The sequence below is a fragment of the Phoca vitulina genome, unplaced genomic scaffold, assembly GCF_004348235.1.
Source record: "Phoca vitulina isolate PV1807 unplaced genomic scaffold, GSC_HSeal_1.0 scaffold140, whole genome shotgun sequence".
Classification (NCBI taxonomy): Eukaryota; Metazoa; Chordata; class Mammalia; order Carnivora; family Phocidae; genus Phoca; species Phoca vitulina.
The window spans coordinates 125,433-147,337 of record NW_022589843.1 but is presented as its reverse complement, the minus strand read 5'-3'; the positions used below and the strand labels follow the sequence as shown (position 1 = coordinate 147,337).

The window sequence follows — 21,905 nt, the reverse complement described above, 5'->3', positions numbered from 1 at the left end:
TGAGATGGACAGGTAGAGAAGTGTTTACGAGACTGATCAGCCAACATTATCCTACCGGCCAGCCCAAAGTCTCCTGAAGATCGACTTTGAACCAGTCACTGGAGGTCTCTATAGAATTAAACAGAATTAAACTACTCCTGTGCTCACAGCAGGTGACAGCACTAGGCTCCTTTTGACTGTAGATCCTTCTGGAAACACTCCCTGGGAGGCAGGTGCAAAGGAACACTTAAGTGGCTCTTCCCTCATGGAGCCTACAGTCTATTTGAGGCAAGAAATGTCTCAGAATAATAAGAAACAGTATATACTGGAGAGCTCAGAAAAGACAGACGTCTCTGGGGTGCCTGGGTGGCTCAGTCATTAAGCATCTGCCTTTGGCTCAGGTCATGATCCCAGGGTCCTGGGATCGAGCCCCACATCGGGCTCCCTGCTCGGTGGGAAGCCTGCTTCTCCCTCTCCCACTCCCAGTGCTTGTGTTCCCTCTCTTGCTGTATGTCTCCCTCTGTGTCAAATAAATAAAATCTTAAAAAAAAAAAAAAAAAGAAAAAGAAAAGACAGACATCTCTAAGTGCTGGGGGGGATGAGAGAGGGCAGCCTTTGAGCTGGAAACATGGGACCTGGGAGAGAGAAGGGAGGGAGAAGAGGAAGGGCAGAGTGGAGGCAGGAGGCATTACCCCCCCCACCCCCGCACTGGTGGCCACAAAGTCCAGGAACAATAATAAGTAGCATTTTATGTAACTGGACCATTTCCTCAGACTTTGCGCCACGCTGTCCCAGTGTTCCCAAACTTTGCTGATGGCTAGAATCGTCTGGGCTGACTGTTAAGAAATGTGTCTTCTTCAGCCCAACCACTTCTGTTCCCTCAGATAGTCCCATTCAATGGGTCTGGGAGAGAGTGTTTTTTTTAAAAAGATCCTTCTGGGTGCTTCTGATGATCAGAGAAGTTTGGGAATGTGCATATTTTTAGTGTTTTTCAATTTGGGGGTCACCCATCCATTTGTGGATCATGAATTAATTGTCAACAGCATTTTTAAAAATTAAAATAATAGAATAAAACAGATTAGAGTCATTCATATGTAGTAAATATTTTGCGAAATTTTTGTTTCATTAATGTTGGGATGTGTTGTATATGTGGGGGAGATGCACAGGGGGACAGAGAGAGAGAAGCGGGTCATGCTCCCAAGTATATTCCCTCCTTACCGTGGGTTACTGCAAAAAGATTGAAAAGCACTATCATGCACTATCATGATTCTCACGGCCACTTCACAAGGCAGAAAGTGAAGGTAAGAGGGTCCACACTTCACAAGTAAGAGAAAGGAGACAGGGAGGTACCACAATGAGTGGATGGCCGGGCTCGGGGTGTGACACATGGCCCACATCTTCTAGGCTGAGGTGAGTGCTCTCCTTGTCACATAGACTGCGTAGACAGCAAGGCCAGAGGCTCCCTGGTGAACCCAGAGGATGGGGAGTAATCAGAGTTGACTGTTGTAACCAACACCACATTGCCTCCGGGTGCACCTGACATTCCAGATGCCACCAAGGCAAATTTGTGAGTCGACTTGTCTCCCCTGAGAAGCCATTCATGCACCTCTCAGGTGGCCCTGGGGGACCCCAGGAGGCCATTCCAAATTGGATGAATGAGAAGCTGAATTCTTTGGGGTGCACGTCTGTGTGTGACATAAAAAGTAGGCTCCAGCCAGGATTTTGTGTCTCTCTTTCAACCAGTAGGTTCCCTATTCCTCCTTACCATCTCAGGGGCCAGCTGGCTTAGAATTGGGCCCCTGACGGGATTACCTCTGGTCTCACTGCTTCATCACTGTTTGGTAAAACTCACCCGAACTCTGTCCAGCCCACTGCCTCTTTAGCTATGTGACCTTGGGCCAGTGCTTCCCCTCCTGGCCCCATTGTCCTCGTCTGTGAGAGCTACAACTTACTAGCTCACCTTCGAGGAGCCAGTCCCTTCCTGCGCTGACAGTCTGATTCTCCGACTTTCTTCCCAACCATAATCTACTGGTAAACTTGCCAGGCCATTCACAGAGCTGCTTCATGGACCTCAGTATTACAGGGGAGACACCAACCACGCCTGCCTAATCCTCCCAAACATCTTCACTAAGACAAGTATATGCCAGTTTGGCTTCCAAAGCCTTCTCTGATGGGCCGCACCATATTCCCACTCAGTATCCCACTATTCCCAGTTAAGCACTTTTGCTTCTGCCTATCTAATCCTACTATCCTTTCAAATCCCCCTCCTACAGGGAGCCACCCCTGATTACCTCAGTGCTCTCTGAACGAACCCTCCTTTCTCACTGGACAACCCCAGAACATACCCCAATAACTCTATGGGATGGTTCTCTAATTGCTTTCTGAGGCTTCTCTCCCTGGCAGTGTTCTAAGCATGTTCAGGACAGGAAGTCATTTTGAATGCTCCATATTCTAATCATAACCGCCACCGTCCCTCTCCACCATCCCTACTCCCCTACCCCCATTCCCCTGACCACCCCTACTTCCTGTCCACCAGTCCTACCCCCCACCTCCTCCTCCATCAGCCCCGTGTCTCCCCTTATCCCTGCTACCCTACCCCCACTAGCCCAGAGACTGTACTTCACAGAGAGGAACTCCAGGTCATCAACTCTAATGCTGCAGTGTCCCAATGGAACGTGGTCCTAATGAAGACCTTTTTGGCATTAGGGTTAAACCTACCTTTGTATTTCTGATGGTCAGAGTGGGACGTAAGGTAATGAGTTTCATTTTGACAACTAAACCCAAAAGCCACCAAAGGTTTGGTAGAGAAGTGTCCTGGGAGGGGACGTCACCAGGGAGGGGCAACTATGGAGGCAGCCCTTAGATATGGCCCTAATCTTGTCTCCCCTGGGCTCCCTTGTTTGATTCCTACTATTCCCCCTACACCCTGCCCCTGGGGCTACTGGCCAGGCCCCCACGAGGGGCCAGCCGTCTTTGCCCAGTTTGCCTGAAGCAACTGGTATTAAAACCAAAAAAATCCTAAATTCTAACACTGAACAGAAATGGGAAAGTGTAGACAAAATGCAATCACACCTAAAAGTTAAGTATTTTCCCAAACATGGGTTTCTGCTTTTCAGATAGATACCCTAGTCCTGAGGACATTGTGAACCCCAGTGGTCTTCCCTCCCAGCCCCCCGACCTGTCCCCAGCTGCCCCATATGTTCATGGCCTCGGGAGCAGCCCACCCACTGTCCCGTGTCCCATACAAGTGTCCCCCCACAAGGGCCATGTGCTCAGCTTTTCTTGTTGGCAACCGTCTAGAGACTCCCCCTCCCGCCCTCCAGCTGCCCCACCCCCTGCCGCACTAGCTGAGCGGCTCTCCCGGCCCCTCCAGAGCTGAGGCTCCCCTCCTTCCGGACCTAAGCCATGGCCTCTGCCAGGCAGGAGCCCTCCTCTAGCCAGAGCTCCCTGCCTCCCTCTCAGGGCACTCGTGCTTCTAGATGCCCCTGCTGGGCACGAACGGTCAGTCAGTGAAGAGCTCTAGCATTCCCACACAGGCATTCGACAGCTAGGCAAGGCCTGGAACCCTCTGTGCACCAGACGGACGCCGTTGTCTGTTGTTACACTGATGTCAGACGGATGAGCTCCAGCCTGAGCAACCCTGGGCAACTTCCAGTCAAGGACAGGGACAGAGCACAGCACACAAAGCTCAAGCTCAGGCAGGGGTCTTGCAGGGATTGGCCCAGTCCCTCCCTTACCCTGCTCCCCGTCCCCCCAGCCAGCAGAGCTATGGCCAGGGTCAAGGGCAGTGTTGTTAGCATCCGGGAGAGAAGCTGAGGTGCACATAGACTTCCCTGATGAAATGAAGAGAGGATAGACTCGGGCTTGGATTCTCCCCACCTCTGGGCCTCTCCCTGCCCTGCCGAGGGGAGAGGCACATACACATCCCCAGCAGGCTCAGCTCGTCCACTCTGGGACACACTGTCGTCCTCGGAGAGAAGACAGGTGACAATTACAGCTTCACACCATGCAGTCAGAATGCACTCTCTCCTCCTCTTTCCCTTCCTCCCCTCCTCCCTGTCTCCTACACACACACACACACCCCTTCCCCAGTGTCATACTCAGGTTTCTGTTAGATCTCCCACTATACTTAGCAGTCAGAGACACCCACCCCTGAGAACCTGAGGGGAGAGCTCAGAGACAGTGAGAAGCCTTAATTCTAGAACAGCAGGGTAATCAGGGCTGGGTAGGGGTGGTAATCTGGGAAGGTGCTGGCAGCTCTGTGACTACCCAACATTCAGGAGTAAGCTGATTTGTTTCTGGTAGTACCAAGGGGGGCCCTACAAGCACCACCAAATTCAGATGCAAAGTAGCTGTCCCTTCTCCCCCCACCCCCAGGTCTGCCATCGCCTCCGGCCTCCATGGATACAACGGGATGCTGGTGGGACTGCTCATGGCCGTGTTCTCGGAGAAGTGGGACTATTACTGGTGGCTTCTGTTTCCTGTGACCTTCACAGCCATGACCTGGTGAGACACCTCACTCCTTCTGCTCACAGACCCACGGAACCCCGGGGTGCTTGCGTCTTACACTGGACAGGGACATGGACCCCCTGGAGCCCAGTGCTTCATCATCAGGCTGGCTTGTCCCACAAGACACAGTGAAGATCCGTGAATCTGATTGCGACACAGCAGATCATTTTTTTATTTTGGAATAACAAGGACCCTTTAGAGCAGCAATGAGCACAGGTTTTTTATGGTGCTAATAATCTTCCTTGAATGATAGTTTTAATAATAACAGCTAACATTTACTGCGGATATCCTACAAGCCAAGGAACAGTGCAAAGCCAGGTAGGGTTACTATTGTCCCCAGTTTACAGAAGGGAAGACCAAGTCATGAAGAGGTTAAGTAACTGGCCCCAGGTCACACTTTTACAAAGTTTTTGATAATGAACCCAGAGTCTCCAGGCTCCCTGGGAATCATCTAAACTGTGGCCTGAGAATAGACAGAAAAGCTAAAAACTCACTGGGGACAGAATTAGAGCTCTCTTGGAGCAGGATATCTGTAGTGAAAGCACAGAATCTTTGAACAAGAAGCATAAGTTAAGATCTTGCTGTGCAATCACCTCATTTTGCAAAGGAATAAGTCAGGAGGAAGGGTCTTGGAAACAAATATTCATGCTAGGCCTTAGCTCATCTGCGTCTGAGGCAGGTCTGTGGTGCCCGAGGCCACCAGCACCTGAGGGCAGGAGCCTGAGGTGATCCGCGTTGTCCATTCTGTGCCCCGCAGCTCCAAGAGAGGCTGACGAATTTTTAACATCTCTAAGAAGTACATGTCTTTCTTTGGTGTCTGGAGTTACTAAAACCAGTTAGTTTAATTTAGTTTAAGTACTGTTTTATTACTTTTTAGTAGTGCTTGTAAATAAATTACTACATTAAGCATTCTGGGCAATTTATGTTTCTTCTTAGGGTTTCTGTCTTTCTGAAACCATTGGGACAAAAAGCTATAGCAGTCATTTCTGTGGGGTTTTCTCAATGTCCCCGCCTGTCCCCATGTCAGGAGTAGCAGACCTCGTCTTCATTTGCACACATTTGCTTATAACAACACAGATGAAGCCCCTCAGCAAGCTCCGCAGCCATTCGGCACTGGGTGGCACTTTGTCTACAGTGCCCACTCCCCACTTTAACAGACAAAAAATCATGGAGCACCCAACTCTGTGCTGCTATTCCAGTGTGTTCACTAATCTATTCACGTAGAACCCAGAATCCAACCCATAAGGTAGGTATCAGTAGTGCCATTTTCCAGATCTATCCAACGAATATTTGCTGAGTGCCTGCTATGTGCGGGCACTATTCTAGATCCTGGGGATACTTGTGAACAAGAGACGGTCTCCATCCTCTTGGAGCCTATGTTCTTCTTGACAAAGATAGAAACAATGTCCCCAACTAGTTAATTAAAAAGATCTTGTCAAGATTTGATTAGTGCTGTGAGGAAAGCAAAACAGGGGTGAGCGGGACAGAGAGTGATTCCAGACATGAGTGGTCAGGGAAGGCCACTATGTAGAGGGAATGAGGGTGCTTTCCCCTAAATGATAAAAGGCAGCTGCCCTCTGAAGATCTGGTGCAAACCCCAAATGGAGGAGTGCCTGTGTTCAGGAAGCAAGACCATGGCGGGCGGTTATGCCCAGTGAACCAAGAAGGAGTGGGCAGAAGGAAGTGAGAGCTAGACCCCGTTCGCTTTGAGGATCCAGTAAGCTTTTTGATTTTTATTACAACTGTGATGGGAAGCAGTTAAAGGGTTTTAAGCAGAGATGTGATAGGATATAGTTTAAATTTAAACAAATCACTCTTGCCATGTGGAGAATGGATTTTAACTGGAGCAAGAGTGGATGCTGAAAGCATCATCAGGAACCCACATAGAGATGAGAATGGTCTGGACAAGGGTCATATACAGGAAGGTGGTGAGAAACGGTTGGGCTTGGAGTGTATTTTAAGGAAGGTTTAGGCAACAAGACTCGCTGGGAAGCTATGGAGTACGGGGGGTAAGAAAGAAAAGAAGATTCAGTATACTCCTACAGTTTGGCTGAGCACCTGGGTTGATGGACAAAACTAAGAGGAAAACAGGTTGGTGGTGGGAGACAGGGCACAAATCAAGAGTTCTGTTGGACATATTAGGCTGTAGACTTCCAAGGAGAGATGTTGATGAGGTAACTAGATGTACAAATCCAGAACTTTGTGATACGGTCAAGATTGGAGGGCAGAAGCATACAGAAGATATTTTATCCATGGGACTAAAGGATATCACCCAGAAAAAAATGAAGAAAGAGAAGACCCAAGGCAGAGCCATAGGATCTTCCAATATTTGGATAACTGGCAGAGGAGGGGAATAACCACAAAGAAGAGGTCATGAGGAGCTGCTGGAGAAGCAGGAAGCAAGCTAAGAAAGGGCAGTGTCGTGGTAGCCCAGACAGAAGGTGTTTCAATCCCGTTGGAGTGTCCAGGTGTCAAATGAAGGGAGCAGGGAATGGCCGTGGATTTGGCAGGATAGATGTCATTGGTGAACTGGACCAGAGCCACTTCTGTGGCATGGGGAGAATGCACTCGTGACTGAAGTGGGTCCAGGAAAGAAAGGGGGTAGAAAGATGAGGCATAGCAATCTTTTGAGGAGTAATTGCTATGAAGGGGAGCGGAGAAATGGGGCAAACTAGCTGGAGGGGACATTGGGTTAGAGGAGGAGAATGTTTACAGGTAGAAGATACTAAAGCATGTTGTAGACTTATGAGAATGATCTAGAGAAAAAGGAGAGACTGAAGCTGCAGGAGAGAGGGGAGAGAATTGTAGGAGTGAAGTCTTGGAGACAGAATGGATCCCGAAATACAAGGGAAAGAATTGGCCCAATAAAGAAGGAGGGACACTTTCATCATGTGCCAAAGGCAGAGAGGAAGAGGATGTGGGAGCAGGGCCGTTGGAGTGTGTGGAGCTCATGGTTGGGAAAATGAAGTATTTCCCATCTCGTCATTTCTCATCAGCTGCCTCCCACAAGGCCAGACTTCTAAAATGTTATCACAGCCCAGGATAGAAGCTGTTGTACATCTCGATAATCCAAAGGCAATACGTGATATTTTCTAAGGATGACGTTTTGTTTTGTTTTCTTGGTTTAAGAAACAAGGAAATATTTAATTTCTAAAGGTTTCTATTCCAAACAAATTATAATACTTTAAAAATCTGTTTCTCAAAGATTCACCTTAAATTGAACACTTTATTCCCAGTCCCAGATAAATCAGACCACTAGAGTCCCAAAGGAGTCAGGAATGGCCGTGCCAAGGAGAGGAGACAGTGGGTGGCATTGTGGCCAGAGCCGATGAGACGGTGTAGACCTAAGGATGCACACAGATTAACCTTTTGTCTCTCTCATCTTCAGCCCACTTCTTTCCAGTGCCTTGAATTCCATCTTCAGCAGGTGGGACCTCCCGGTCTTCACGCTGCCCTTCAACATGGCCATGACCCTGTACCTGGCAGCCACCGGCCACTACAACCTCTTCTTCCCCACGACACTGGTGGAGCCCATGTCTTCGGTGCCCAACATCACCTGGACAGAGATGGAGATGTCCTTGGTAAGTTCCCCAGCGGCAGAGGAGTTGGGACCCCTGCTTCTGTCACACACCTTCTCCATAACCAGCCTGTGGATTACCCAGGCTCTCTGCTTCTCCAGACGCAGCTCCACCAGATGATGGCCATGGGTGAGGATAGGACAGGGAAGGGATGCTGCCAGCTCGTATGCTCTTTCACCGAACCCTTATTGAAGACCTGATACATGCTGGGCACTTTATCAGACACGAGGAATACACGGGGAGTAAGAGGACAACAACCTCTCTGCCGTTTTGCAGGGTACACTCCCCCAACCCAGGGAAACAGACAGTAAACAAGCGCACAGACGAGTGCCAAGTTGCTGCTACACAGCCGTGGGGTTCGGGGAGAAATACTAAGTAAGATGGACGGCTGGGGGGAGGGGCAAGACACTAAAGTGAATGTTTAAAGTTAGGATTTTAAAGATATTAGCAGTAGAAGATGGGGATGAATTTGCATATACTTTCCATCTCAGTGGCTCTCAAGCAGGGGTGATTTTGTCCTCCTGAGCAGGGCAAATATCCGCAGATACTTTTTAAATTGTCTAAACTGGGGGGGAGGGGTGCTACTGGTATTGAGCAGGTAGAAGCCAGGGATGCCGCATGACATCCTCTTATGCACAGGACAGCCCTCCCCATAACGAAGAATTATGCAGCCCCAAATGCCAATAATACTGAAGTTGAGAAACTCTGTTTTACATCCAACTATCATAAATGTACATATTCATTTATTCTACTGACGTCTAGACACTGGGGATGAAGAGATATAATAAAAATCTAACATAAGATTAAATATACAGAATTGTAACATTTGGCCTTGTTAATGAACAATAGAGAAAGCTAAGAGCCCCTCATAGGGCAAGCTTATTACGTACCAGACACTGTTCCAAGCCCTGGACTTGGGAGCTCATTTAATCAACCCTCATAATAGCCCAATACTGTAAGTACTGTCATCATCCCCACTCCCAGATGAGAAAACTGAGGCACAGAGCGGGTTAGCTGCCCAAGGTCAAACTGCAGCTAGTGCCTGAGCATGAAACGCCTGCTGCAGAGCCCAGACTCTGAGCCGCCTCCCACTTCGTCCCAGGCAGGACAGGCACCCTCGGCCGGAACAACCACAGTGAGGTGAAACCCTCTGCTTCTCAGTGCAGTGTGCCCCCCACTGGGTACCTTTACTGAGTGCTGGAGTGTTCTTTACCTTCCTCAGAAATCCATCCCCCTCCATCTTTCACCCATTGCTTCTACCTCGGCTTTTTGGAATAATTCAGAATATTGTTTCCATGATCGTCTTTTGAATGCTTGCAAACATAACCCATGTCCTCAATACTGTTTAGACAATCTGATTTCTGAGCCCTCACCACGCGGCCGAGCCCTGCTGCGGGGGGCTCAGCTCCAGGACCACGGCTCCAGGGCAGGGTGGGCCGCGCGGCTCCTCCAGGGCCGGCCACCCTCCGACCCCGAAGCCTCTCGGAAAAGGAAAGGCTCCCGAGCCCCTAGCGCAGACGCTGCTGCCAACCACGCGGACCCTTTGTAAAGGTTTTATCTTTGTAAAGTCTTGTCTGGGCCCGGGGCAGGAGTACGAGGAGTCAGGGTTAGGGTGGAAATCGGAGAGAATGGAAAAGACAGAGCCCTGCCTTGAAGGGAAAGCTCACCCTCTCCAGTGGAAAACAGCAGGGGTGGGAGCAGGGGCAAAACCCTACCTCTGATAGGATCGTCAGGGAGCCTCCTCGGCAGTAAGGCACATTGCCCTGGGGCACAGACCTGCTGCCCCCGGAGCCCTGCCCGTGCGGCGGGGTCCAAGTGCCAGCCACTGGGGCCTGTGGGGCTGCCAGAAGGAAGGGCCCCCGGAACCCCCTCACCCACCCCACACTGTGAGGCTCTGCCGTCCGGCACCGAGGGGAGTGCTGAGGGGAGACAGCCACAGGCAAGAGCTGCCTCTTGTTCGTCTTCACCATAAGCAGAAAGTGGCAGGACGCAAATCCACATGAGCCCAAGCTCACCGTCCGAGCTCCCCATCACACCGCTACTGTGAGCCCCGGCTCCTTCTCTTCCACACCATCCACATCCCAACACCCCTTCCCTCCTTCTCTTTAAAATAATGTTGGGAGTGACTTCCTTTTTGTCCATCAGGACTGTCGTCGTTACTGGAGAATAGTCCCGAGGTGGGAGTAGGAAGGAGGCCGGTTCTCAGTAAATTTCCATGCACACCTGACTGCCCTTCACACCTTCACCCCAGAGTGTTGGAAAGCAGGTGGAGGGGAGGGAGGCAGCCCCGGGCCACAGTTCACCAAGCTAAAATATGGATCCCAGCAGAGAAAGCAGCTTTCTGAACCCAGGCTCCATTCCGAGGCTACTTGTCCCTCATTCCTCTCATTCTTGACTGCTTGCGCTTCAAACTTGTGTTCCTAGAGGGGAAGGGGGAAGTTGGAACCCCCTCAGCAGCCTGCATTCCTCAGACTTCGGGAAGTCATAGAATATTTACTGAGTAGACTTCTAACCCATTCCCCGAACAGAAGCTGAGTTCCCTGAACTGGCACAAAGCTTTCTCGGGGTTCCTTTAAATAAGATGCACCCCACCATGTCATTCCTGGCACAGGGCTATAGGCTCTGGCCCAATGGGTCTTGGTGATTGAAAGGCCACCCATCTAGAGACAAGGATGGGTAAAGCTTAAAAGCTCAAAACACTATTCTCTAAAGAAATCAGACTGACTCCAGAATTAAATCAGTTTGTTAAAATGTCCAAAAATTCACCCAAAGGGAGACGTGCAGTGAACTCCCAACAACTACAGTAGGTCATGTGTAACTAACCCAGTGGTCCCCAAACTCGGTTGCACATTATAATCTCCTGAGGCCCTGGTCAGGCCCATACTGGTTAAATCATGATGTTGGGGAGGAGCCAGGCATCAATTTTTTTTTAAAGATCTCCAGGTGATTCCAATTACAGCCAAGTTTGGAAACCGCTGAGCGAATCAATACATATATATGAAGCACCTAGTATGTACCCAGCCATAAAGGAGCCTGGTCCTCAAAGAGGTCACATCACCTAGTAATGGAGTGAAGACCGCAGAATTTTAAAGCTGAAAGATTATCTGATAAGGCAGGCTCCTCCTGTTACAGAGGTGGACACCAGAGCCCAGAGTGAAGAAGTGACATACTCGTCATCAAGCCATGAGCTCACGCAGAGACCTCTGAAGGCTGGAGCCCTCAGCTCCCAGGCCAGTGCTCTCCCTAGCCTGCCAATCTCCCTCCTTTCCTTCTTCCCCTCCTCTGTCAGATGGGGATGGTTCAGCGTGGGCAGAAAAAGGCCATCTGGCTGCCAAACTAACCATCTCCAATTACAACACCACCAAATGACTCTTAAGCTCAGGGATGTTGGCTTTGTTCTGTTTTCCAAGTTGTGCACATTACCCTTCTGCAATGCTAAAGGCTCCTCGAGCAGGGCAAGTCCCACCTCCTTCCCAGAGCCCCACAACACCCTAGGTAGCTCTGAATCTACAGCAACCACCTGTAGACTAGGGGTCAAGTTCAGAGGCTTTAGCCTGGCCTTGGCCACCAATAAGTTGGGTGACCTTAGATTAAGTCAATCGTCAGAATGGCCTAAAATATTTCCAGTATTCCTGGAATAGTTGTAGGATTTCGGAAGGTCTAGTGGAAATACCTTAGTGCCCCGAAACCTCCAATGGCAGTCTAGAGAGGGGGTGCCCTCTGGTCCCCTCAGAGTTTCTCCTCTCAGAGCAGAAGCCATGTGTCCCTCAGAAGCACCTGTGTTGGGGGGCTCTGCCCGGCTCTGCATGAGGGATACCAGATGCCTGCTAGGTGGTGGAGTGAAGAGCGATTTGTTCCAGCTGGCGTCCTTCCTCCCAAGGTCTCTTACACACTGGAGGGTACCACCGTCCTCCCACCCCACCCTGTTCCAGCCCATTACCCCCACCAGGAATGGCTCAGTCCCGACCGTAAGGCCTGGTCTTTGTGTTATGTGCCCACACTCCAGTGACCCGGATTCTGTTGACTTTGCAGCTGCTACAAGCCATCCCCGTCGGGGTCGGCCAGGTGTATGGCTGCGACAATCCCTGGACAGGCGGCATCTTCCTGGTGGCTCTGTTCATCTCCTCGCCACTCGTCTGCCTGCATGCCGCCATTGGCTCCATCGTGGGGATGCTGGCGGGTAGGACACGGTCCCATCTCTGCAAGGAGGGCTTGGGCATAATCTTCCTGAGGTCATTTCACCCCTGCACGTGGCAAATGTTCTAGATCTATGATCTTCACCAGCGTTTTTTAACACTGTCAGGAGTAGGGATGTATTTTTCCCTTTCTTGAGTCTCCAAAGGGAGCACACTGCCTCAGCAGGATATGTGGGGAGACGCAAGGGACTGAAGACCTGATCAGCCTGCTAACTGAGCCCCTGGGAGCTGAGGGCTGGGAGGAGGGGAGGGGAACTCAGGGAGGAGGAGAGCAGTAGCACACCAAGAGGTATAAATGACCCAGCACTTCGAAATGTCAAGGAAACTAAAAGAAAAAAATTTCTCAAAATTTGTGTTGCTATTTGACAAATGTGATTTAATATTTCTACATGTATGTGTATGTATGTACATGCACGTATATATGGATATGTGGACAGCAGAGCCAGAAATTGGAGTTGGACATATGGGACTAAGATCCTGTCGACTCATTCCAATATTTGTCAGAAACATCTTGGAAACAGAACTTAAAAAAATTCTTTGAAAATAACTTTGAACTTACCAAAAAATTACAAAAATAAAAACGGTACACAAAGCACTCCATACATTCTTTACCTGATTCACCTGTTGTTCGCATCCTACCGTTTCACTGTATTATTTCTCTATCTCCGTGTTCCTATATGTGTACATACATACTTTTCCTCATCCGTTTGAAGCAGACCTTTCTCAGTTGAAAACTTTCTTACTAAAAATGCAGTTGCTGTGGCCAAAGGAGTGGGGAAGGCCTAGAATCCCAACACCTTGACCTCCCTTCACCTTGGAAGTAGTCATACCTCTGTGTGAAATCTCCAAAACACAGTTTGGAAATCACTGCTCTCTTCTTGTTGCTGGTTCCCGAAGACCAGATGCCATTTGTAGAAGCTCCTTTCATGGGAGGAGGGAGGAGGGTGGTGGGGGGATGCCAGGATTGAGGCCACCCTGAGACCTGGCACCAGCCACGGGGTGGCCTTTGTGCTGGAACCCGGGACTGGCCAGAAACAACACACCTCGTCCCACAGCCCTGACGGTGGCCACGCCCTTTGGGAGGATCTACTTGGGCCTCTGGAGCTACAACTGTGTCCTCTCCTGTGTCGCCATCGGGGGCATGTTCTACGCCCTCACCTGGCAGACCCACCTGCTGGCCCTTGTCTGTGGTAGGTATTTGGGGAAAGCCATGTCACTCTGCTCTTCCTTCCCTCCCTGCTTGGTTATGTGAAACTCATGGGGCCCACTAGTCAGAACTCACAACAGTGATAGAAGGACCTGTGGCTTGGGTCCCAACACCGGGAGACTTGAGGTTCCTCTTCTGGCAAATGGAGTCGCAACCACGCTTACTGCTATTACAACAGTGTTGGAAGTTTACAAGGAGATCACACATGCATTTCCTCACGTGCTAGTGGCAGTGTCCAGGTGTAATAACTTTTCATCCCACAACCCATTACAGAGCACCACTCAGTGCCAGGCCCTAGGCTAGACACGGAAGATGCAATGGGGACCACATCCTCATGAAGCCACATCTAGTGGAAGAGAAGTAATCACACAATTGTTAAGGCTGTGATGTCTGAAAAGATTGTTGGAAAGACCCAGGGAGATGATGTACTTGGGAGCACTGAGGTCTCAGAAAATCGGACCATGGGAGCTTGATTCCCATGGAGTAAACAGCGTGCTGTCCCGAGGGAAATGGGCTGCAGGCCTTATTACGGCTGCCCCCAGCACCACATGGGAGCTCAGTCCAGGCATAGATTGTCGGCCCATTTTATGGGAGAGGGAAAGAAGCCCAGAAGGGTTCACGAACTTGGCGTCAAATGCAGCTATTAAGGGCAGAAGCAAGATTCAAACCCCAGCCCCATCTTTCCACCAGTCTTCCTGCCCTGAAGTTGCTTATATTCTCTGGAAACAGCAGGACCTTAACAAGCAAAACTAAAGACAAGTAAAGGGCAGAATACCATCCAGGAGAACTTTTGTTTTTTTCCCCACTCATGTGTGGCGACTGTAAATGTCTTCCGTGTCCCTTATAGTCCCCTCAGCAGCCAGCAGGGAGACAGTAGGCTCGATAAATATTTGTCAAGTCAAAAGTGCCAGATATTTTGAGGCTAAGACTGTAACTGCATTTGGCCTTCAGAGAAGTGGCAGATTCTTGTGGCTAGAACCATCTGGGAAGGCTTCAGGAGGAGGATGGGGTTTATCTCAACATTGCCAGGATGGGAATTGGGTGGGGGGCAGGGGGCACAGAGAAAGTGTTCTGGACAGAGGAACAGAAAGAGCAAAAGTGAAGGGGCAGAAGGAGCCTGTCCAGAGGCACAGGGGTGTTGATGAGCTACCCTATCCTGAGGGCCACGTCCTAGGGTGAACTCAGATGCCTGGCTCCTAAAGACAAGCTCATGGACCAATAAGGTCCAGCCCTTGTGAGACTTGGTGCAGGTCCAACAAGGTCTATCATAGCTGCTCAGAATCTTGGACGGGAGGGGACTTGCTGGGGGCTCATATAATCTGACCCCTCAACCCCTGGACAGATAATAATCCAGTGACCCAGCCTGTGCCAGACCATCCCCAAGGTCAGTATGACAAGCAAAAGATGCTTACTGACCCCTGACTCTATGCATGCAAGTGGGGACTCCCCATGGAAGTGGGGAAGGGATAGAAGGCTTTCATCTCTGCCCTGGGAACCCATAGTCTGGTGGGAGACTGGCCACACCTACCGGCAAAGATAACTACCATAATAATGTCAAGCAAATATGCCAGATGTCAGGGTCTGCTGCAGACACTGAGGCTGCTGGAGACAGGATGGGCCCCCTGCCCTTGGGGAAGGTGGGGGCAGACCCTGGGAAGCTGACTCCATGGGCCTTGTTTTTCCACAGCCCTGTTCTGTGCATACATGGGAGCGGCCCTCTCCAACATAATGTCGGTGGTAAGTTTGGATTCTCCTGAACGTGCCCCTCCCCCAGCCAGGGCTTTAGGACATTTGCAGTTTGTGGAAGAATCCTGAGTGCATTATGATAGCTAGTACCCACACAACGTCTTTGTCAACGTTTATCCAGGGTTTGTCCAGAGAAGGACTGGCAATTGCATGCATGTGCCTCTGAGGTATGTTGGGGGTGGCTCTGTGTGTGCGCAAAAGGGAAATACAACCAGCAGTGGAGAACCTAGATGGACAGATGGAGGTATTGGTGTGTGGCCGGATGTGGGAAATCATCCCTAGGCTGATTTTCAGCTCCATCATTAAAAGATTCGGATTGTATCCAAAAGTACCAACATCTCAAATTCCTCGACCAACTCCTCTGATGTTATGAACCCAAAATCCAATGTCATCACTAGGGAAGAAGGATCCCCATCCTCAACTCCTACCACATCCTTCTCCCCCAGGGTCCCTGCAGCCTAGGACCATTTTCAGACCCCAGTGTTTCTTCTTCCAGGTTGGTGTGCCACCAGGCACCTGGGCCTTCTGCCTCTCCACCCTCATCTTCCTGCTCCTGACAACCAACAACCCTGCCATCTATAAGCTCCCACTCAGCAAAGTCACCTACCCAGAGGCCAACCGCATCTACTACCTGAAAGTGAAGAGCAGTGAAGAAGAGAAGTCCCCCAGCGGTGACTAGCCAACTCCTAGGCAGAAATGCTCTTTGCCTGGACCTGGTGTCTGCTCCCTGTGGTCTCAGCTCTGGGTCAATCGGCTGCAGCACTCCCCTTCTGTGCCTCTCCTGTTAGAACCAAACACACCTGTACCTCCCTTTCCCTGTGCTCATTTCTCTCTCTGCCCAAATAGCCATAACTATCCATATATGACTTTAGAGGAAGTTGGTATGAGCTTGCAGAGTTAGAAGTAAGACATGTGCTTTCAATGTCATTGTCTTAAAACAAAAACATTTCTCTTTAGTCTTTTAGGAAGATGATTACAAGATGGTCTTCATGGCATGTTTAGCTGAATAATAGATGCTGTAAAATTGAACTTGCTGAGTGGTTCCCAGGCAGACTCGGAGTGGGTGGAAATTCAGAGGATACACGCAAAGAGTTGAAGGTGCATTGAGTTAGTGGCTGATGAGCACACCCAGCATTACATAAAAGGGAGGGATTTCACATTGATAGAGTTTTAAAGTCAAAGCAGGGACAATTAGAGCACTGGGAGTGTCTAAATAGGAAGTCTCGAACATTCAGTGGTCAGAGTAAGGGCAAGATGCTATCTCATAGCAGGAAGCAATTCATAAAAATTAGAATCCCATATATGACTTTAATTATTAAAAAAAAAAGATAAGAAACTTATCTCATTCTCCTATTTGCCTGTGGGTGTTAGAAGCTTTATGAGGTCTGTGATACTTAAATGGTTAGCCTGAGTAGAAGGACAAACAATTATCCATGAAGTTCATAATTTGACTTCCCGATTACAGTCATTAACTTACATTCAGTCTCCATTTATATGTATATCAGGGCTCAGCAAACTTTTTCTGGAAAGGGTCAAACAGTAAATGTTTTTGGTTCTGGAGACCTTTGGTTCTGGAGACCTGGAGTCTTTAGCAAAGACTCATCTGTGTCATTGTAGCATGAAACAGCCTTAGACAACATAGACATGCCTGAGCGTGGTTGTGTTCCACGATTTCATCAAGCGAGGAAACTAGATTCAACCCAGGTCTGCCAGTGCCTGAGACGGATGCTTGCCATAGTGACAGTTCGGAGCTGGTGGGCAGAGGGCAGGCCCAAAGGACGCCGCCAAGTTCTTCGCCACAGACACCCCCATAGCCATTTCTCTGCTGGGTGATAGTAGAAGATTATAGGAAAGTGAGATTAGCATGACCGGAATCAGGAAGATCCGCTCTGAGTCTCCTTGACCCAGTGCACCAGAGGCTGCCACTTTCATCCAGGCCCTCCTTCCCCAGCAAGGTCTGGGAACCACCCCTCCTCTGTCCCCTCGCTCTGCTTCCACCTCTGCCAGCAGGCACACCACCGTAAGAGTAAGGAAAAACTGACCTTTAGTGCGGGCGTTGCCAGTGGGAAGAGCCCGGAGGCTCCTAGAATCGCAGGCGTGGAAGGGAGTGTGAAGGTCAGGCGGTCTGCGGAGGATGGGGGTGTCAGTTCCCTGCCAGGCTTCCAGACAGGGCTCAATTACCCAAAAGGGAGGGGAGGCCCCCCCAACTATTCTAACAAGGGATAACAGAACCAGATTCCCCATTCATTCACTATGGACAAACTGTGCCCAGAAATCTACTTTCCTTTCCTTTAAGCCTGTGAGACTCTCCACCCCAAGAACTGGATCTGATAGGAACTGGGGTTTTTGTTGTTTTTGTTTTGTTTTTTAAGATTTTATTTATTTATTTGAGAGAGAGAGAGAGAGAGAGCATGAGTGGGGGTGGGGTGGGGGAGAAGCAGGCTCCCCAGGACCCTGGGATCGTGACATGAGCTGAAGGCAGACGTTTAACTGACTGAGCCACCCAGGCGCCGGGGAGCTGGGTTTTAACCATGCTTTTATATTGGATTTCCAGGACAGGAAAATTATTTGGCTATAAAAAATCCTTCCAGTTCACTTGGACAAGATTCTCTCTTCTCCCTTCCTTTCCCAACCCACGTCTCTGTCATTAACAAGGTCCCACTTTGGTCACAGGTGTCTGGGTTGCTTTTTTTCTCCCAAGTTCCCACTTCCACCCCTGTAGAAATTAAATGTTAACTGCATTGCCAGCTGCCAAATTCATAGGAGGAAAAATGGATAAAAGCTAAGTGATTCAGAAAGAGGAAAAAGCATGTCCAGCAAGTCTGGAAAAACCACAGGGCCTTAGAAATTCTATAATACATTATGATCAAGATGGCCAGATATTTATGTAGAAATAGGAAAACATCTACTAATTTGAAACAAGAAAGAATTGCCTGGATGAAGTATTGTTAATCACTGAATTCGTTTGCCAAGATATGTCCAGGAGTGATGAAATGTTGTTAAAAAACATCTTTTGGGGCTAAGAGGCAGAAAATCGATGGTATTTCCCAAATGTGGTCAAACAAGCTCCTTCTGGAGCAGAACAAATCTTATTAAGCCAGTCTGGCAGGCAGATGCCACATCTCTCTTGTGGGCATGGACAAGGGTGGGGCAGAAATGAAAATCCCCACCCCTCTAAGAAAAGTCAGCCCCGTGCAGGTCACCCTGCCCGTGGGCCATGGACAGAAGCCCAGATGTCCTCTGAAGTAGACAAAATAGTGGTAGGAGGTTTAGAGAGCTCCCTGGAGTGACCCTGTCCTGCCTTCACCAGCACTTTCCCATCCCACTGATGAGTAGGATGGATGAGTAGGGGCAGGAAACTTAACCACAGAGACACCACCAACATGAGACTGCAGAGGAGTGAGCCGCCAAGAAAGAAGGGAGAAGAGCTTTTGGGTCCACATCCCGGCTGTTTTGCTGTGATCACCCCCAGATTCCGGGTAGCAGCTCTTGGATGTACAAATGGTAGTTGAACATAAATATGGCTGAACATAGTCATTAAAAAGAGTAGGAATATGCTGGCAGCAGGGGGTGGTAGAGGAGGTGCTGTCTGAAATTGTCCCTATCACACCATCCTCTCCCTCTCTCCACTGTCCCCTCCCTAGATCTTCTCATCTCCTCCCTCTGACCTCATCATCTCCCCCCACATTTCCATCTGCTCTCCCCCATGGACGAATTCTGCTGTCAGCCATGAAGTGATGTTGTCCTGCCGTATTTTTAAATCATCAATCTCAACTCATCTGTCAATGTCTTCTATGATAACTGACATAGTCAAGTTTTCTACTTCTTCTTGGTCAAACTTCAGAGTTTGTTTGCTAGGGAATAATCCATTTTCTTTAGATTTAAAACATTGTTGCCCTACTGTTACTCATAATGTTCTCATACAATAATTTCAATCTCTCTTCTTTCTATGGCTACGTCTCCTTTCTCTTCCCAATCTTATGGACTTTTGCTCTCTTTTCCTTGATCAAGTTTGTGATGGGTTCATCCATTTTATTGGCTTTCTCAAAGAAGCAATTTGAGATTTATTTGCCCTACCTACAGTTTTGGTGTGTTTTCTATTTTATTGATTTCTTTTTCTAGTTTTTTTCATGTTTTCTCAAATTTAAATGTTCCTTTTTCCTAATGTTTTAAAATTGATGTAAAGTTTCTTCATTTTAGATCTTTCTCCTTTAACAACAAAGGCATTTTAAGGCTATTAATTTTCCTCTGAGTGTAGCTATAGCTGTGTACCATAGGTTTGGGAATAAAGTATTCTGCTTTGATCAGTTTTAGATAGTTTGTAATTTTAGTTTTGATTTCTCTTTGATCCAAAAATTATTTAAGAATGATTTCTTAATTTCTAGCACTTGGGACTTCTTATATTTTTTTAACTTTCTATATCTAGTTTTATTATGAGCAGAGAAGATGGCCTGTGAAACTATTTTAAAATTATATGAATTCTTCTTTGTAGCCCAGTACTTAGTTGATTTTGGAAATGCAAATGCAAATTTTTGATTTGAAGGAAATACATATTAAATTGGTTTATTAATTGCATCATTCAGTTCTTCTATGTGCTTATTTATTTTTTGTCTATGGGATCTTAATTCTGAAAAGGGCTTATTAAAATTCAACTATGGGGCACCTGGGTGACTCAGTTGGTTAAGTGTCTCTTGATCTCAGCTCAGGTCTTGATCTCAGGGTCATGAGTTCAAGCGCCACACTGAGCCCAGCATGGAGCTTACCAAAAAAAAAGTCAACAATAAATGTATAGTTTCATGAAACTCTCTTTGCATTTCTGTAACATTTGTCTCATATATGTAGCAGCTACATTGTTTGGTGCCTATTGACAATGACTGTCATTGATTTTTCATAAATGTTCTTTTACTATTACATACTACCTATTTTATCCTTGTTCATGCTTTTAAACTCATTCCAACTTATCTGGTCTTAATGTTGCCATACCTACTTTCTTCCTAGTGTTTTCTTATCCCTTTGCTTCAACCTTTATCATTTTCTTTTAACCGTGTTTCTTAAGAATAGCATTTAGCAATGTTTTATATTTAACCTAATCTTCGTGTTTCTGTAATTTAGTAGGTAATATAACCTCTTCCTGTTTAGTGTAACCATCAATATGCTTGTTTTACTTCTTCCACCTTACTTTACTTTTTACTATTTATTGGTTATTACTGCTTTTGCTTTTTACTTTCCTCATTTTGCAAGTATGATCATGTTACTTTTTCTTTCTTCCCTTTGTTTATTTGGAAAGTCTACTATTCTTTTCCGTTTCACTAGTTGTTCTGCTTCTTTCCCAACACTCATGATCAAAAGTATATGTCTCTATTATATAAAAACAAGATGTCAAATAGTTTACCCTGGCAAGAGTTCCCATTTCTCTGATGCTCCTTCCCCACTCTGAGGAACTAAAGCCCTTATATACCACTTTCACTATTCTCCTCCCCGGAGCCCCCACTTTTACTTTTACAACACTTTTATTTCTCCAGTATCAACCATCCCTGGATCTTGCTGAGATCATTTATAATTTTTTTTTTTCCCTTGCCTCGCATTTTTGCAAAAATCCTTACTCGGCCCCTATGCCCCACATTCCCAGTAATTCTATCATTGTTCATTTGGCGTTCACTGTGTAGAGCGGACATGTTACCTTTTATCACTGTTCCCTTTATTCTTCACCTTCTTTTGTTTCATGATCTTTGTTACGATTCATGTATTACTTGTTTAGAATTCTTGTTTGAGTATTGAGTGTTTTGTTCAATACTATATGAGAGAATATGGGTGACATGTTCTCTGACTCTGCATGTCCACAAAGTTTCTTTCCCTTGCAAGTGAATGGCATTTTGGCTGGGGGTTCCTGGACCACAGCCCTTCCCTCAACTGTCTGTAGCCATTGTCCTTCCATTTTCTGGCTTCCAGGTGTTACAAACAAAAAATCTGATGTCAATGTCATTCGTTTTCCTTTGTAAATAACCTGTTCTTTCTTTCTAAAACATCGTAAGATTTTCTTCTTATCAGTAGATTTCAGGAATTTTATTAAGTCAAGCCTAAATGTGTGTCTTGTCTCATCAGTCCTGCCTTTCAATCTGCAAACTCAAGTCTTTCTTCAGCTCAGCAGCTTTTCTTCTAACATTTGTCTGATTATTGCTCTTTCTCCATCTTTTCCTTCTTCTATCTCTGGAATGGCTATTATCCATGTGTTCAGTCTCCTCGAGCTCTGCTCTAAGTTGCTTGCTTCCTTCATAATTTTTACCATTTGTATTTTTGCTTTGCTTTGAGATACTTCTTCCATTTTGATCTTCCAGGCCACCAATTCAGATCCCAACAGTAACCTTTCTTTCCTTCAATTCAAGAGATAGTTGAATTTTTAGTTCAAAAATCTGTGTTTCATTTCAGAAAATCTTAGGGATTTTGAACCTTGAATCTCCATGTATGTTTATATTATTCTTTTGTTGTACCCAAGGCCACTTGCCAACTTCCATTAGCCAAGCCCCTAGAAATTTTGCCTTATTGTCTGACCTCATTCACTCATTCATCTAGAAGACATGTATGAAGAACTGTTAATATGTTACTCAGGACCCTACTTGACCAGGAAAGAATCAGCCAAGTTCCTGACTTCAAGGAATTCATTTTATGGGAATTTGCCTGGCCAGGTGAGTA

General features: G+C 47.5%; 1 protein-coding gene across 1 annotated transcript in view; it reads left to right on the top strand.

The window, feature by feature from the left end:
- The window catches only part of LOC116628877 (urea transporter 2), a 50,469-nt gene that overhangs the window by 7,226 nt on the left and 21,338 nt on the right, over nucleotides 1-21,905 (top strand). The window contains exons 4-9 of the mRNA XM_032399213.1: nucleotides 4,357-4,485; nucleotides 7,877-8,069; nucleotides 12,099-12,246; nucleotides 13,318-13,452; nucleotides 15,157-15,206; nucleotides 15,712-15,886. Of these exons, the coding sequence (XP_032255104.1) occupies nucleotides 4,357-4,485; nucleotides 7,877-8,069; nucleotides 12,099-12,246; nucleotides 13,318-13,452; nucleotides 15,157-15,206; nucleotides 15,712-15,886 (830 nt within the window). The remainder of the gene's footprint in view (nucleotides 1-4,356; nucleotides 4,486-7,876; nucleotides 8,070-12,098; nucleotides 12,247-13,317; nucleotides 13,453-15,156; nucleotides 15,207-15,711; nucleotides 15,887-21,905) is intronic.